At 44.5% G+C, this 18,823-nt stretch overlaps 1 protein-coding gene across 2 annotated transcripts in view; it reads left to right on the plus strand.

Annotated features, from left to right (window-relative positions):
• Positions 1-18,823, plus strand: part of stim2b (stromal interaction molecule 2b) — a 64,044-nt gene that overhangs the window by 25,668 nt on the left and 19,553 nt on the right. For both annotated transcript variants that reach the window (XM_056258918.1, XM_056258917.1), the window contains 2 exons: positions 11,118-11,248; positions 14,238-14,349. In XM_056258918.1, coding sequence (XP_056114893.1) covers positions 11,118-11,248; positions 14,238-14,349 — 243 coding nt within the window. The remainder of the gene's footprint in view (positions 1-11,117; positions 11,249-14,237; positions 14,350-18,823) is intronic.

Genomic DNA, 18,823 nt, shown 5'->3' on the forward strand with positions numbered 1-18,823 from the left:
TAGATTTGGTGAATGCGATTCTCTTACGAGAGGTTCTCTCGTATTGCGTAAGCTAGCTTACGCTGCGGGAAAGATTGATCTTTGCTGAGATATTGAAGCCAAAAATTATTTCATAATTTGTATCCATACACAACGCAGTTCCTCTGCGGCAGACCTAGAGCAGGCTAGCTAGCAGCTCATTGGTTCGCTCAGAGAGAACTGCTTAAGCCTATGGGAGAGCGGGGCTGAACCCGCTTCCAATGAGAGGCGCCCGCGCGCTCATTGCGTCATGGCCCGCCAGAATGGGCGTGGCTATGGTGTATATAACAGTCTCTCCCAGGCTTATATGTTGATTCATTTCATCTTCAGCAAGCTGCACGCTTCTGCTGTCCTGAGAAAAGCCGTCGCCGTCGAAAAGGCATCACTCTAGCGAGCTCCCGGACCCTGAAGAAGCCGGCCGTCTTCGCCACCTTCAGCCGCCCTGCAAGCTAGCGCCATCCGACGACTGTATCCTTCTCTATTATATCTAAAAGAGCCGAGCGTCTTTTTAAAGATGTCTCGTTTTTCCTGCGGCTCTTGCCGCGCTCGTCTCGAGGACGGAGACCGCCATGTCATCTGCGCTCTCTGCCTGGGACTCGAGCACGCAGAACTCGCCCTCGCGGATGGAGGATGCGACTTCTGTGAGAGCCTGCCGTTGTCGTCCCTGCGGGCACGACTTCTGGCAGCAAAATCCGCTCCCGCGCCGCCTTCCTCTTCGCCGCGTAAGAAAAAACGCCGCTCCCAGAGGCCGCCGGAGCCCCCAGCGGAACAATGCGGGCCGCCGCCTCCCGCTTCCCGCTCTCCCTCCCCGCCCCTGCCGGACATACAGTTGCCGCCGAGTGGCCGCTCTGTCGCTTCCGATGACGCCGCGGAGGAGAAGGACTCCTGTTCACTGCTCGCTTCTGACAGTGAAGAATGGTCATCTCTCGGATCCACGAGAGAATCGGCGGGGATCCGCGCCGGGATAGAGGAGGAACTAATGCGCCTCCTCGCACAGGCCGTCGAACGCCTCGGTCTCGGGTGGTCTCCTCCACCCGAGCAGGCCCCGAACCGGATGGACGGCAGCTTTTTTCATCGGCGCTCGACCCCCGCGTGCAACCGGGCCGCTCCATTCCTGCCTGAACTTCACGCAGAGCTGACGAAGTCCTGGAATGCCCCGCTCTCGGCTAGAAACCGCTCTGATATATCCGCCTCGCTGCGCTCGGTGGACGGAGCCGCCGAGAAAGGCTACTCAGCCATGCCGCCCGTCGAGGACTTGGTCGCCGCACACCTCTGCCCGCCCTCTGCTAGATGGCGCTCTTCCCCCACGCTTCCTTCGAAAGCTTGCAGAGCGACCTCGAGCTTTCATGCTCGCGCCTACGCCGCCGCCGGTCAGGCCGCCGCAGCGCTACATTCAATGTCTGTCCTCCAAGTTTTACAGAGCGATATTCTCCGTGAGTGGGCCGAAGGCGGTAGAAACCCCTCCCCCGCTGTCACGGATCTGAGAAGTGCTACGGACCTCGCCCTTCGCGCCACTAAAACCGCCGCACAAGCTCTGGGGAGATGCATGGCCAGCCTTTGTGTTGCTGAGAGACACTTATGGCTCACGCTCGCCGACATGGGAGATTCTGAGCGCGCCGCGTTTCTTAACGCGCCCCTCTCCCCGACGGGCCTTTTTGGATCTGCTGTCACGGGAATCGTCGATCGCTTTTCTGAGGTCCAGAAAGCTACTCAGGCGATTAATTTGTTTCTGCCCCGCCGCGCTAGCTCTTCCGCGGGCCGCTCTCGCGAGCCTCCTGCCAGAGCTCCACCACAGCGCCCCCCTCCGCAGACTCAAACAGCCCAGCGCAGACAGGGCGGCCGCCCTCGCTCTCGCTCTGACAGCCGCCGCAGACCGCCGCCCCCACGAGACCCGCGACCTAAGATCACGCTGAAGCCTGATCATCAGAAGTCTGCCTAGCAAAGTCAAGAAAACGACGGTGCTCTCCCGCTGCGGCCGGACCGCCGTCAAAGCTTCGCCCTCTGCCAGTCCCCGTTATTTCTCCGACTGCTGTAGTGTTGACCGCCACAAACAAGCCGGTGTCCCAGCCCCCTTGCGAGCGACAAAAAGCCGTTTTTACGGCTACCCAGAGAAATCTCAAAAAGAGACAATTTGCCAGTTGTGTAGAAAACGTGCCCACAATCATGTGCTCACCCATACACACAAGCATAACATACCCCGTGTCTCTATCAGAGCCCCATCACATGAAACGGGCACAGCCCGCTCTAATATCAGAGAACATAAACACGCCCACGAGCTCGTGCGCGTGTCCCCTCTCTGCTCGCTCTGTTTCACGGCCCATAGACTCCTCTCTGAGTGCAAATCCCGTTGCCACACACATTCAAAGCGCGCCCACACACTGTGTCCAGCCCGCTATGTGCAGCAATCAGGGCGATATAGCCATTCGGCCACTAGCCGCATGCTCCAAAGCGTGGGAAGCCATTCCAGGCATTTCCCCGTGGGTGCTAAGCACTATAAAGAACGGCTATCTGCTACAGTTTCGCCACCGCCCGCCTCGTGCGCGCGCGCGGCTCGAATCTACTGTCAGCCCGCTGGCCGCCGGCACGCTCCGCTCAGAAATTGCGACGCTGTTGCAAAAGGGCGCCATAGAGAGACCATCTATGACCGAGTCGGGGTTTTACGGCCGTTATTTTCTGGTTCCCAAGAAAGACGGCGGCCTCAGACCGATTTTAGATCTCAGGTCTTTGAACAAAGTGCTCATGAAGAGACCGTTCAAGATGCTCACTACCAGGAAACTCCTCGCGCAGGTGCGTCAGGGGGACTGGTTCATCTCTCTAGACCTGAAAGACGCCTATTTTCAGATCCAGATAAATCCCCGTCACAGGCCATTCTTACGTTTCGCCTTCGAGGGTCATGTTTATCAATACGCCGTTCTCCCGTTCGGCTTATCTCTGGCGCCCCGCACATTTACGAAGTGCATGGATACGGCGCTCGCCCCCCTGCGGAGCCAGGGGCTGCGCATATTGAATTATCTGGACGACTGGCTGATTTTGGCCCAATCACAGACGGAGCTTCTGTCGCACCGCGCAGTTCTCCTCGACCATCTGAAAACGCTGGGCCTCTCTGTCAACTGGACAAAGAGCTCCCTTCAACCCAGTCAATCGATTTCCTTTCTAGGAATAGATTTGAACTCGGTCACGATGACGGCTCGCCTGTCTACACAGCGCGCGCGCAGTGTACAGCGACTGGCCGCCTCGTTTCAGATGGGCACCCGCTCACCTCTGAAAACGTTTCAGAGGATGCTGGGTTACATGGCCTCAGCCTCCGCTGTGCTTCAGCTGGGCCTTCTGCACATGCTTCTGCACCGCTTCAGCTTTGGTTAAACAGCCGTGTACCCCACCGCGCGTGGAACACGGGCCGCCAGCTGATCAGAGTTACGCAGACATGTCTCACGGCGCTGCAGCCATGGACAGTAGCAGAATGGTTCCGACAAGGCGTCACGATGGGGACCTTTTCTCGCCGAAAAGTCATCTCGACAGATGCATCCAACACGGGTTGGGGTGCAGTCTGCGAGGGCTCACCGGCCTTCGGCCATTGGTCGACACAGGAAAGCCCCTTACACATAAACTGTCTGGAAATGCTTGCGGTCGAGAACGCGCTTTCGCGCTTCCTCCCGCTCATTCGGGGACACCACGTCCTGATCCGTTCGGACAACATGGCTGTGGTCTCCTATCTCAACCGTCAGGGCGGTGTCAGGTCCAGGAATCTCTTCCTACTGACACACCGCATTTTAGTTTGGTCTCAGAGCCGCCTGCTCTCGCTCAGAGCGACGCATGTGCCGGGCCATCTGAACGACGGCCCAGACATACTGTCCAGGAACCTCATCTCCTCAGGAGAATGGTCCCTGAACACACAAACGGTCCAAATACTGTGGCGGCTATTCGGCAGAGCAGAAGTGGACCTCTTCGCGTCAGAAGAGAACGCTCACTGCCCAATATTTTTCTCAAGGAGCGAGGACGCGCTAGCCCAGGAATGGCCTCGCCGCCCGCTCTATGCATTCCCTCCGATCGCTCTGCTACCACAGGTAATTCAGAGGATCAGGGACACACGCCACTCGGTGCTCCTCATAGCCCCGCGTTGGGAGAGTCAGAATTGGGTTCCGGAGCTCACTCAGCTGTCGCAGACAGCCCCGTGGCCCATCCCAGTCAGAGCAGATCTCCTCTCTCAGGCTCGCGGCACGATCTGGCACCCCCATCCACGGCGCTGGGCGCTACATGCATGGGTGATCAACGACTATTCGTTGATTTGCCAGAAGGAGTAAGAAACACTATCATACAGGCTAGAGCACCTTCCACGAGAAGGCTCTATGCGTCTAAATGGTCTGTGTTCTCAAAATGGTGCACCGACAAACATCTGGACCCACGGTCATGCGAGGTGCCGTCTTTGCTTGTTTTCCTTCAAGAGATGCTGGACAAGGGCAGGTCCCCCTCCACTCTCAAGGTTTACGTGGCAGCCGTCGCGGCGTTCTCTGAACCCCGACGCGCTCAGTCCCTGGGCAAAGACGAGTTAGTCATCCGCTTCCTCAGGGGAGCTAAGAGGATGAACCCTCCGCGCCCCCCTTCGGTTCCTATCTGGGATCTTTCTATAGTTCTCGAAGCTATGAAAGCACCCCCGTTCAAACCGCTCGAGTCTGTGGACCTAAAATACCTCTCGCTCAAAACCGTTTTTCTGACGGCTCTGTCCTCAGTAAAACGCGTGGGGGATCTTCACGCGCTCTCATCCAGCGCCGCGTGTCTCGAGTTTGGTCCGAATGATTCTGTTGTCATTCTCAAACCTAGACATGGCTATGTCCCGAAGGCGATTGGTACCCCGTTCAGGGCTCAGATTATTTCCCTATCGGCTCTGCCTTCATCCGATAGTGAGCGCGACGCCAATCTCCTCTGCCCGGTGCGGGCTCTGAGATTGTACACTACGCGCGCTGCCGCGTTCAGACGCGCTGAGCAGCTTTTCGTGTCGTTTGGGGGGCGCACCAAAGGTCTGGCCGCCTCTAAACAGACACTGTCTAGATGGATAGTGGACGCTATCGCCTCTGCTTACGCATCTAAATGCCTGCCCTGCCCTCTGGGCATCAGGGCGCACTCCACTAGAGGCATGGCCTCATCGTGGGCATGGTCCTGTGGAATTTCCATTCATGACATCTGTGTGGCCGCGGGATGGGCCTCCCCGTCCACTTTTGTCAGGTTTTACAACTTGGAAGTTCCCGCCTTGCAGGCAAAATTACTAGCTGTCTAAACGACCAGCTCCCTAAGAAGCTGCATTACTGGGAGTCCCTCACACAACCGGTTCGCCCCTTGTGCTCTCCTTAAATGCTTATACACTTCATGTGCCCGCTCTGCCGGCCTCTTACATGCTTATGTATACACTTCATGTGCCCGCTCTGCCGGCCTCATAATACATTCACTCCACGTTAAAAATCCCCCGGTATCACCCTGGGATTCATGAGTGGATTCAGAGCGCGCACGGCGTTGACCAGGTGTTCCCGCAGCGTAAGCTAGCTTACGCAATACGAGAGAACCTCTCGTAAGAGAACGAATCGGTTACCTAACGTAACCTCGGTTCTCTCTAGAAGAGGGAACGAGTATTGCGTTCCCGGCCGTGCTTGCGCTACTAGCGTTTCGCTTCACGCTGAAATAAATCAACATATAAGCCTGGGAGAGACTGTTATATACACCATAGCCACGCCCATTCTGGCGGGCCATGACGCAATGAGCGCGCGGGCGCCTCTCATTGGAAGCGGGTTCAGCCCCGCTCTCCCATAGGCTTAAGCAGTTCTCTCTGAGCGAACCAATGAGCTGCTAGCTAGCCTGCTCTAGGTCTGCCGCAGAGGAACTGCGTTGTGTATGGATACAAATTATGAAATAATTTTTGGCTTCAATATCTCAGCAAAGATGAATCTTTCCCGCAGCGTAAGCTAGCTTACGCAATACTCGTTCCCTCTTCTAGAGAGAACCGAGGTTACGTTAGGTAACCGATTCGTTTTCACATGCATACAGAAAAGTGTATGCATGAACTACACCAAACTCTTAAAAAATAAAGCTCCCAAAGGGGATATCTTATTTTCATACATTTTTTTAACCTAAATTTTTTTATCAAACTCAATTTTCTGCATCATTTAAGTCCACCCCTTTCTTACAGTCAACCTCAAGCTCGCATTCAGATCTGCCTTCATCTAATCATCAACGATGGATAGAACCATTTCCATGCCCTACTGTACATTTTTTTTAAATAATACATTTCACTCAGATGTTCATTAAAATATGGAAGAAAGATCTGTCGCTACTTCTGTTTCAACTTTAATATTGCAATGCATATTTATATTGCAATAATACATTGCACTGTATTAGTTTTTATTTTTGATATATAAGTTTAATTATTTATGTATATATATATATATATATATATAATGTTATCTTGTGCAGTCAATGTGGATTGCTGAATTTGGTTATGTAACTTTTACAGTAAATATAAAGTAATGAAACTGCAAAAGCAAAAAATTTTTTTTACCTAGTATGTCGACATGTTGTGATATTAGAACCATGAGAAAACAATGGAGATCCAAAACTAACAGAGATCCCTGATCCAGAACTGGTAGGCTACTATTCCCGTTCCGTGACAGCATCTCGGAGCTGAGTTTGCTGGGAAAGACACATGAGACGTTCCTGTTTCTCTCACAGTTTTTCTCTCTTTCTTTGAGGTAATGTTTGCAGCAAGGTGATATATACTGAAAGACGCATTTCATTGCATTTCTTGTTTGACTGGACTTCTCACCCTCTCAGCTTAGAGTCTCTAGAGAGGCCCAGTGTGGGTGTTGGACAGAAAGTGATCGTCTCACAGTAGCCTGTCAGCTTCCTTTTGGGTTCCACATTCAGAAACTCTTTGAGTGCTCATATCACATTTAATTCTACTCGCATTGTTTCTATCCCGACATACTTCCTCTGAAAGCCGATGGAAGTGAGAAGCAGCGTGTCTGCTTCTGTTCAAGCGAGACATCCAACAGTAATCCGAGTGTCCCAGGCACATATCAGATCTTTCACAGTATGCATTTACTCTTGCAATTCTGTAATTACCAATTAGATTAAAAGGGTAGCATAACTTGGTTGTGAAAACAGTTGTCAGTGTTGTGTGATTACGTTCTGAACTGAACGCAAATATATTTTACATTTAGCCCTATCATTATCTAGAGAGATGCAGACACTGTCTGATAAATTATGCAAAATTTTTACCTTTAAAATGGACTGCATTTATATAGCGCTTTCACAGACCCAATGGCCACCAAAGCGCTTTACATTTTGCCTCACATTCACCCATTCACTCACTCATTCATACACCGACGGCGGTGTCAGCCATACAAGGCGCCATCCAGCTCGTTGGGAGCAGCTGGGGTTAGGTGCCTTGCTCATGGACACCTCGACACTTGGTCAGGTGGAACCGGGGATTGAACCACCAACTTTCTGGTTTGTAGACAACCTGCATGAACCACTGAGCCACTGCCGTTTAGAGCATGGCTGGGCAACTCGGGCCCTCGAAAACCATTTAGTTCCAACCCTGATCAAACTCATATACCTGTACATTTTTAGTAATCCTGGACTGGAACTGGAGCTTGTCACAAATGAACCAAAACTCAGCGTATAGGCTACCTGCCTCACAGACATGAGAAATAGGCATATAGAAAGCTTGAAATGTCTAACTTTTAAATGAACCAATTTGAATCGAAAACAAATACTCTCTGATTATGTAATCCAAATGAAAGGTGCATTTCTCTCTATAGGCTCCCTATACTGCAAGGATACGAGTCAGCAACGTCAACTTCATCTTTTCAGCCAACACTGACTCAGAAAACACTAGTTTATTAATAAACAATTATAATGTGTCCTTGCTATTTTTTCCTGACACATTCATAATCATTAGGCTACTTTTGCCAGTGCTTTGCGGCAAGCTTTATGCAAGCTTAATTTTTTTTTAACTATACCCAGCCTTAGTTGTACCCCCTAAAGATACAATTTCTGTCAATTTTGAGTGTATAAGCAGCATGAATATTATTTATTTATTTAATCAAATATTTTAAAATGTTTTATTTTATTAAATAATATATATTTTTTTATTATTTTAAAATAAAATGAAATGTACTTATTTATTAATTATTTTCATTCTAGTGACCTATTTTTAAAGTCTTGCGACCTATCCAAGGGACCCAGAATTTGAAATCTGTACACTGCATTAGAAATTTATATTTATATTATGATATATTTATGTATCTATTTGTCGCTCTTGAATGGGTATTTATATAGGCCTACTAACTTTTATTTTGTGTAATTTTTCAGTTAGGGCTGCAACTGATTTGCTTCACCATTAAAAATAGACTGAAGAATAATTGATCAGACGGGGATCTGTGGCATGTCATTCGTAGCCTTACAAGTGTCTTTTTAAGATTTTTTTGAAGACTTTAGTTTCCCTTGCCTTTATATCATGGAAAGAAAGTTTTAGCAAGTGGCGGTTTATCTTTTATCTGTAACTTGTGTCTCATGCCTCAAAAGTTTGTGTGTGTGTGTATTTCTCATGGAGGCCCGTACTGTTCTTTGTCATTTAGATAAACCACTTCCTGACAACTGGAAACAAAAATCTATTTATAGCTTTGCGTGTCCTAATTTCACTCATTTTGTTCTTCAAAACTTTTTTGCTACATGGTTTTATTTATTCCCCCCCCCCCTCACCGTGTCACTTCCTGCCACATCCTGTACGTATTAGGTGAGGTTTGTTAGTAAGTTCAGCAATGTCACATGAATGAAAAGTGACCTGCACATCATCAGCAGTCTTTTTTGTTTTCTTTGCTAATCTAAACATGTTGTTAAAAACTTTTTATGATAAGTACAGTGGACTCCAAAAGTAGGACACTACTATTTGAAATGCTCCTATTTTGAATCCTTTGTTATTTTAATACAATTTGTCATTACACATGGCCAACTTAACAATTTTTCTGAAAAGTAAACACATTTCAGAACGTTTAATGACAGCCGCACTCGAACTGCATGAACTTTTGAGTCCAATTTGATGACCATGTTCTCCATATAGCATATTGAGCTTGGAATGGAAGCAAGAATATGTCTGTACAAATACTCACCTGATCTATGTCACTAATTTACTCAACATACAAATATTTCTTATTCATTTACAGTATAACATAACATAACATAACAGTTTTAATTTTTCCACAATCTTTTTCATGTTTTAATCAAACAAAACCCCACATTTTCAAAGTTTGGACCCTACTGTTTGACTCAACAGTATTTGTAATTGTTAGACATTACTTGTTGTCACAGTGTTCCTGTGATGTCACCCATCAGCACAAGTGAGTTCTATGCAAAAAAACCACACATGGAAATGAGGGTGGACAGGGACATTTGGCACACAAATATGATTATGCAATCCGATGGGGGAACACATGCAAGGAAGGCATAATGCAAATACTAAGAGAATACCTTCTTTTGTTTAATTTTGTTTAGCAGCATTTTGCATTTTGTATTGAGAAGGGTTCAATTTGCTTCGTCACCTTACATATAAAGATGTACTCATCCTACTTAAGTGGGTTAAAAGCACTCCTAAAATTGCATTTAATGTTGACTATAATACATTTCATGTAATTGTAAATAACATGCAATTAAAGGGATAGTTCACCCAAAAATTAAGATACTGTCATAATTTACTGACCCTCAAGTTGTTCCAAACCTGTATGAGTTTCTTTCTTTTGTTAAACACAAAAGACGATATTGTGTTGGTAACCTAACAGTTGATGGGCCCCATTGACTTCCATAGTATTTTCCCCCAATATGGAAGTCAATGGGGTCCATCAAATGTTTGGTTACTGACATTCTTCAAAATATCTTCTTGTGTCTTCTTTGTGTTCAACAGAGGAAAGAAACTCATACAGGTTTGGAACAACTTGAGGGTGAATAAATGATGACAGAATCTTAATTTTTGTATTATCTAAAAATTGCATGTTATTTACAATTACATGAAATGTATTATAGTCAACATTAAATACAATTTTAAGAGTGCTTTTAACCCACTTAAGTAGGATGAGTACATCTTTTTATGTAAGGTGACGAAGCAAATTGAACCCTTCTCAATATAATACATTTTTTGGGTGAACTATCCCTTTAAGTGTAAGAAAACATTAAATTCATTTTGCACTTTAGTAATTTCCTTTAAGTATATTATTTCCATAGTAAGTACTCTTTAAAAATAAAATAAAAGTGTACTTCTTTTTTCACAAGGGAATGATTGCTCTGTCCAATTTACAAATAACTTTACAAATTACAATATTTCAACAAATTAAAAAATTTAAATTTAGGCCCATTCAGTACACATAACCTTGATGCAATAGTTAGTAGAATAAAGATTCTTTATAAAAATAAGTCATTTTTTGAAATGATATTTTAATTATTTGCTTTGTCTTTAGTAGAGTAACAATATAAAACATTTTTTTTTTGCATAATATCATACTTTTCTCATATAGTATACATTGGTCTTTATACAAGCAAATATATAGCTGCCTTTATATTTTAGGAACAATATCATATATTTAAATATTATTTTTCTGTTTAATCTGTCTGTCTCTTGGAAAATATTCTTGAGCTGTTTCATCCAATCAGGGCTCTTTCCCAGTAATAGTTTGTTAAAACAGGATTTATTCGTCTTCCTTCACACGTCTTCTCTTAAATAAGAGCCAGGATGTGATCCAACCGAATACCAGCACCATTTGCCATATCAACAGTCTGCAACCTAATAAGTGTGTCAAGACCAGTGAAAGCACACCACTGTAAACAGAGCCCTACAGATGCCCAGACATGCACATGCTCACACGTACAGACAGTTCGATAAAAACTTGATGAGTAATAATATTATTTACCAATCAACAGTAGACAGTCTTGTTTACATAGGCATGAAAATTGCCATGTCTGTCTGGGTGTGCAATAAACTTGGAATGAGCTGTGTAGAAAAGCAGAAGTTTAATGCTGAGTTTAATTATGTACAAAGGTTAATTGTGTATCTTTTCCTGCAGACCCGTGTTTGACAGTCATGCCTCCATGTATGAACGAAGCCGACCGCTTCAGTTTAGAGGCGCTTCGGCACATTCACAAGCAGCTAGACGACGACAACGATGGAGGAATTGAAGTGAATGAGAGTGTGGAGGTGAGCATATGTCATTTAGACCTGGGAAATTGTGTTGTGCCTGTCATTTAATACAATAATGCATTTGTTGGAGTGGGGAGGGGGCATGTTTCTATATGTGTGCATGCATTTTGCGAGGGGGTCGAGGGGGCTTAAAAACAGGTTAGTAAAGCTTAAACCTACCAGGGACCTCAAAGGGCAAAGTTGACACTGATTCTTTCTTGCCTGCAAGAAGAGACCATTGACATACGAGTACTTCTCCCATAGGGCTACTATATTACTGTGTGTGTGTTGGTTTTCATGATGAAAAATCCTTGCATAATTTGCTTCATGAGATGTTAAAGCTTTATGTCACATGCATATGTCACATGCATATGCATGTCTTCCTAACCGTGATCGAAATATGCAACACATTCTGTACCAGTTAAATATAATCTTGACTTTGACATGATGTACCGTACATGCTAATTGCCATTTTGTTTCACAGAAACAGTGTGTTTAGATGGATTATGTTCTATCTAAATACAAATATTTTCCAATAAAAGGAATCCACAATCATGAATATTTATGTGGAATTATAAGACTTCATGGACGTTTTAATTGACCATGTTATCATGAACTAACAATGAACATTTCACAGCATTTATTAATCTAAGGTAATGTTAATTTATGTATACTATTATTCATTGTTAATGCATGTTTGTTCATTATACGTTAAATGATTGAAACTGTAAATGTTAAAAACGTATTAGTAAGTTTAAAATTTTACTTCAACATAGATTAATACATGCTGATAAAGTACTGGTTATTAATGTTAGCTACTAATATTATTGAATTGAACATTAAACCTTTTTGAATAGTTCAAATATCCCCAGCCATTGTTAGAAGTTATGAGGTGTGTGTGTGTGTGTGAGAGAGAGTGTGTGTGTGTGTGTGTGTGTGTGTGTGTGTGTGTGTGTGCTTCAGGCATACCTTACGTTACCCCCTAAAGATGGCAATATCTGAAATCCTTGTCCTTGTGGGGACATTTTTTGGTCCCCATGAGGAGAACAGCTCATAAATCATACTAAGTGATATTTGTTGAAAATGTAAAAATGCAGAAAGTTTTCTGTGATGGGTAGGTTTAGGGAATAGAATATACAGTTTGTACAGTATAAAAATCATTATGTCTATGGAATAACAGACTCTACTCAAAAGTGTGAATCCCACAATGTACCTCTTTATTATTATTATTATTTTTTTTTTTTTACATTTTATTGCAACTGGAAGTAAACATGACAGGTTATAAATTGCTATTTGTCTTTTAAAATAATAGTAACACCCTAATGCTTCACAAGAGGTAGTAAACTAGTGTCTTCTAGTTTTACCACACTAAAATGTACAGACTTCACCAGTGACCCTCACCATTGCCGTCAGGTTTGATCACAACCACAAGATTAAAAGTGAAAATAAATGTTTTTTCCTCTATTTACTTTCCTGCTTTTTTGTCTGTTCAGCTGTCTTTGATTTTAAGTGAGAATTTTTGTATATATATGTGAGGTAAGTGAGGATGTGACATGTGTTTTGAGTATTGTTTCTGGTCATGGCAGGTGCTTCTGGGCCCAATAACTTTTTCAAGAAGAGGCCCAAGAATTTCTCCTTACAGAGACTGAAAGTTGGTGTCCTCTTTCAGGACACAGCAGATTCCTGTGTTTGTGTGTGTGTAAGAGAGAGAGAGTGAGTGTGTGTGTGAGAGAGAGAGAGTTGCTAAATAAGCCTACAGAACTTTAAAGATGTCTTTCCTCTCGTTTATATATATGTCAGTGCAAGTTGCTTTCAGTTTTGACAGCTCAAACATGCATTTTAGTCTGGGACTAGGCTTAAGCCTTGTCTGTGAAACCGGGCGTATAAGTCTCTTGTTATGCTATAATATCACCACCATATATTGGATTCAATCTTTTTGTCAACGTGTTATCTTTCACACAGAGATGAACTTTATTCTCATGTCAATGAGGCTTAGATCAATCAGTTTCAAAATGAAATACAAAAACTGTCCTAATTAAAAGAAAACAAGTTGACATAAAGATTGAATCCAATATTGGGTGATAATATAGCATAACGAGATTTATAAGCAATTTTTTTTGTAGGCTGGTCATTTTTGACCAGGAAACCAAAGATGTTACAGTGTTTTCAAGACAGCTTAAAGGGATAGTTCACTTCAAAATGATATTCTGTCATCATATACTCACCCTACTGAGTAGCTTTCACAGACCCAATGGCCAGTAGGGTGATATTCTGTCATCATATACTACTGACGACGTGTCCCTCGGATCACCCATCAAGGGAGGATGCCCACCTGAAAACTCCACTGTGACAACTACACTGCCAAGGTCAAGTACATTCTCCTGGTACGCGCTTGCACTTAAAGGATGTATTACATCTCGTCCTGTGTTTCTTGAAAACAGCAGAAGAAAGAAATTCATACAGGTTTGAAACAACTTGAGGGTGAGTATATGATGACATAATTTTCATTTCGAAGTGAACTATCCCTTTATGCGATAAGGACATTTTCCATCATGTTTGTGCAGCACACAAATAAGCAGAACCACAGAGAGATACACAGTTTACACAGATCTCACCACAGAGAGCTTCACACTTATCTAGTTTTCTTTATTCTAATACTTTATTGTGCAATAAAACTCTGCCCTAGTTATGTATTCTTCTGGTCATCAGCACTGCACTCACTTGGGTTTTTCCTTATTTGTAAGTCGCTTTGGTTAAAAGCATCTGAAAAGTGAATTACTATTGTCATGGAACTCAATGGATATGATATTCATTTGATGTTTCTCTTGTGTCTTTTTTTGCATTGAAAATATTTGCATGATATTAAAATATTTTTTTTTAAACGTTTAAAGCCTCAGATAGAGTCGCTTGCACCCTGAAGCCAAATAAAACACGACATGAAATGAACTAATTCATAAGAAGTCATTTTCCTATGGTCTGAGCATGTAATCTTGTTGTTCTTCTGCAGTTTATAATAGAGGACATGAAGCAGCACCAGACCAATAAACACAGTAATCTTCACCGAGAGGACCAGCACATCACAGTGGAGGAGCTGTGGAAGAGCTGGAAAATATCAGAAGGTAAAAAGAGATGGATAGAGAAAACATGGGCTGGGTGGCAGATACAGCTTTGAGTGACAGAAAAAAAGTGTGTTCACTGGTAGAGATTTTAATTTACTGTTTTTTCTGTAATATCATTGGGCAGGGCATGTGAGAGCAATGACATGGAATAATATGAAAATACTGAGCAAGTTGTGTGTCCCAAACTAATCAAGATGAGAAAGGACTTGGTTTAATGTATTAATGTCCCAACTTTGCCACATCAATATGGAATTCAGTTGATGTTAAAGTTAATAAAACTTTAACAATTATAATAACGAAATGGATTATCCAGAAATCAGTTTCATGTCAAATTCATGTAATAAAATATATATTTTTAATTTATAGCAAAAACAACGGTAACACTTTACAGTAAGGTTTAATTTGTTAGCATAAGTTAACTTTAGTTATCATGAGCTAACAATGAAAAAAAAACAATGAGCATAACAATTTTTTGTTATGCTGGTTGAAAGTCTTCTCATATCCTGATAGCAATCACTCTGTTAAGCGGTCTAAATGTATTTTTATAAATATACGTTGTCTGTGGAAGGCGTAGGACCATAGAATGTTCGTTCAATCGTTGTGTTCGGTCCGAACGGTCCTATAGCATGTGTTCCCTGTCGATCAATGTGTGTTTGCATACCACTGCGCTGGCTGTTCACACATATTGAGTCATCAGCGCGTTCACGTACGCTGTGCAGACAGAGCGAGAATGGCAGGCAAGCAGCAACAACAACCAGACTCTCATCGTGGAACCCCTGGCATGGAACACTGACAAGTTTTGCTAGCTAAACAAACCGAAAACTTGCTGCATCTAATTCCGATTTTAAGAATTCGTTTACGTTTAGTATTGTAGTACTGTTACTAACTCTATACTATAAAGTTTTCTCACTGGTGAATGACACATGTATTGGAGTAACGTTGTTCCCGGTTTTCTGGGCTGTGTTCATGCTTTCAGGAGGCGTGGCTTTGGATGGCGATTTGCAGGGAGGGTGGGACGTACGCTTTTAGTGCTATCAGGCTAAAGTTTGCATCTACCCAGATGTCCTACTGCACCTTTAATGTTAATCTCAACATTTACTAATACATTTTCAGGATCAAAAGTTGTATTAGTGTCAGGTTTATGTTCTGTTTGTGTTTTAGTTTGGTTTTGTTCTGTTCCTGTTTGCCTGTGTTTCCATTCTCAAGGTCCTTCGTATGCGTTTTCTTTGTATTCGTCATTCGCTGGCTCTGATTTGTCAAAATACCTCTCAACACAATCCAATTTTTTTTATGATGGATGTAAATTTCGCTGGCAGTGCCAGTGTGTAAATGTGATTGGCACAACGTGAGGTCGTATTTATTTTTTAACGTGCAAGAATTTCAGACTCAGTGTGCAAGGACCTTTAGGCTATGTTCAGACGGTAAGTCCAAATTCGATTTCTGTGCATATCGAATTGAAATCTGATCAGATTTAGCAAGTGTGATTGGCCAAATATCACATTCAACACAAAAAAATCCCGTCACATAATTCCGTTTCGAGCTATTTTCATGTGTGGTTTGAAATCCTATTCAAATCGCATTTCTGGAAATCTGTTTCAGTCTGAATGCTCTGATCGTATTTCGCGTGGTTTATGTGACTTTCTCACGCCCCGTAAAACATAAACTTCAGACGTTGCGATAGGAAAATATGCTGAAAGTCACTGCAGAAACAAGGTTGTGTTGTTGCAAAGTGCCGGACGAGCAGAGAATGACAATATACGGAGACATGTTTTGAATCCGGCGGTTTTAAAGCCGGTCATACCAGCCTCCTACATTTCTACCGCTGCCTCATAAGATGCAGTAGTCCAGCACGGCAACACATTGTCATGTTGTAAATAAGACAACATCTGTATTGCAAACCCCTCCATGTTGCAGTTGTTGTTGTTCCCTTTCGAGGGAACTCGAACTGCGTCGACTACGACACTTTGGGAAATGCCCTTAAACGCATAACGCATCTGAAGTATGAATGAAACTAATCCAATCCTGATTGGTGCTGCGTCATGACGTAACATGTGACGGCATACACGGAAGCTACAAAGGATTGCCGGCACACAACAGAGTTAGCTTTTTGCTCTTCAGCAAGCACTCTGTGTCAAACTGTCCTATTTGGTGTTGTTTGTCCCACAAGAATTATCCCAAATAAAGGTCCGCATTGCAATACAGAATCTATAGTGGCTCGGATCTTGTATTTGTCGAGTCAGTGTGTAGATTACGGGTCTACTCTGCAATAAAGATTCTGTGGCTCGGATCTCGCGTTGACGAGGCAGAGCGTGGATTAAAGGTCTGCATTGCAATACAGAATCTATAGTGGCTCGGATCTCGCGTTTGTCGAGGCAGCGCGTAGATTACGGGTCTACTCTGCAGTAAAAATTGTGTGTGGGTGCGAGGCATGCACAGTCAGCTCCTGAGTGTGCTGGCTGTGTTCATTGAGACATATTTTGACGCACACAGCCATGCGTTTTCGGGTGTTTCAGCCTCGTGCCCGTTGACTTTCTTCTCGAGAGATGAAAGCCAAATATATTGTGAACGACTCGAATCTTGTGTTTGCCGAGGCAGCGCCTTTTATTTAACTTTAAGACGTTAGATATTTTAATTCAGCCTACCATTCAGACCGTGTTTCACTTATCCAGTGTTTATGGCTGCATTTAATTCTGAGAAATTAAAATGATGAGCAGCGAACTCACGCTGCTCTGTCTGCACCACAGGCTTGCGGCCATGCAGTGTCCCGTCCGCGAAACACAATCGTTTTCGATTTTTCCCTGCCGGTCCTCGGCTTCAGGGTATCGAAAACAAGACGGAAATAGCAGGGCTGTCCCACCAGTGGAGGGACGAGTGAGAATCACTCCTCCACGGAGCCCTCAGGAAATTCGATTGTTGTTTGTATCCAGCATCAAGTGCGCTTCGGGACACATCGTTTTTCAGCGAATGCACGCTGCAGTGTCCGTCCCAAAGGCTTGCAAACAGGCAGTCTTCACGTCCGCACATCGCCCAAGAAGGGGCTTCACGCATCCATACAGACCATCAGTAAGTGGGTCGTTCAGGCTATCTCTCAGGGCTCATTCAACCAGAGGCATGGAATCCTCTAGAGCCGTTCCAAGAAGTGTGCGATGCAGCAGGATGGGCCACCCCTCATACTTTTATCAGATTCTACGCCAGGTACTCTAGTGCTCTCGTCCTAAGTGTGCCTGTGCACAGCTTGGGACAGGCAGGGCTCGTTGTGGCATAGTGGGTACTCGTTCCTCAAAGTGTCATAGTTGACGCAGTTCGAGTTCCCTCAAAATGGAACGTCTCGGGTTACGACTGTAACCCTTGTTTCCTGAGAACGAGACACTGCGTCCCTCCGCCACGCCTTCCCCTGCCCCTGCCTGGGAGCGACTTGCTTCATCGCAGAAGCTAACTTTGCTGTGTGCCGGCGTCCCTTTGTAGCTTCCTTGTATGCTGTCACATGTTACGTCATGACGCAGCATCAATCAGGATTGGATTAGTTTCATTCATACCTGGGAGCGACTTGCTTCATTGCAGAAGCTAACTCTGTTTTGTGCCGGTGTCCCTTTTTAGCTTCCATGTATGCCTTCACATGTTACGTCATGACGCAGCATCAATCAGGATTGGATTAGTTTCATTCATACTTCAGATGCGTTACGCTAAGGGCGTGCCCCAAAGTGTCGCAGAGTCTCGTTCCCTTCTCAGGGAACAAGGGTTACAGTCGTAACCCGAGACGTTTTTGGCATATGCCTACCAACGCAACGTCATTGCCATGTAGACCAATGCAGATATAAAACAAAAGAGAGGCATGAACACACAAATCGGATCTGGACAGATGCGATACACAATGTGGACAGTCAATAATTTTAGATCAGATTCCAATCGGATACACAAATAATCGGATTTGGACTGACAGTGTGAACTTAGTTACAGATCATGCCCGATTTCCATTACACGAGAGTAGATGTTAAAACTTCATGCTGATTTGTACTCGGCTTTCGCCAAGATAAGCACAAACTAAGACGTAGCTTTACAGTAACCTATGCTTCTCCATCCATTTACGCTTCCTTCCATATGGTGATGTGAATCTCCTTCTGTCCGGCGTTAATGGCTGCTGTGTACTTGTACTACACTACAGTGTGGTCTCCCCAGTGGACCAGCTCGACAACTGTCTGGATTGAGCCGAGTAGGGGACATCTCTAGGGTCTTCAAGTGGGCACCTTCCGTCCTCACTGTTTCGTCGACTAGCCCACGACACCTCAAGAGGGCTCGACAGTGACTCCGGCGTCCCAGAGTCACCCCCCTCCGTCCCCCACTCAACTCAGCCCAGCTTACTGACCTTTACATCCCTCCTGCTTTTTCAAGAATCCGTAGCGTGGCGGCCTGTACACAGCCACCCAGAACATTTCCGTCTCAACCACAGCCAGTTGCTGCTCCTCTCTGCTGCTTC

Source organism: Rhinichthys klamathensis, unplaced genomic scaffold (assembly GCF_029890125.1).
Source record: "Rhinichthys klamathensis goyatoka isolate OS25496 unplaced genomic scaffold, OSU_Roscu_1.1 h1tg000161l_1, whole genome shotgun sequence".
NCBI lineage: Eukaryota > Metazoa > Chordata > Actinopteri > Cypriniformes > Leuciscidae > Rhinichthys > Rhinichthys klamathensis.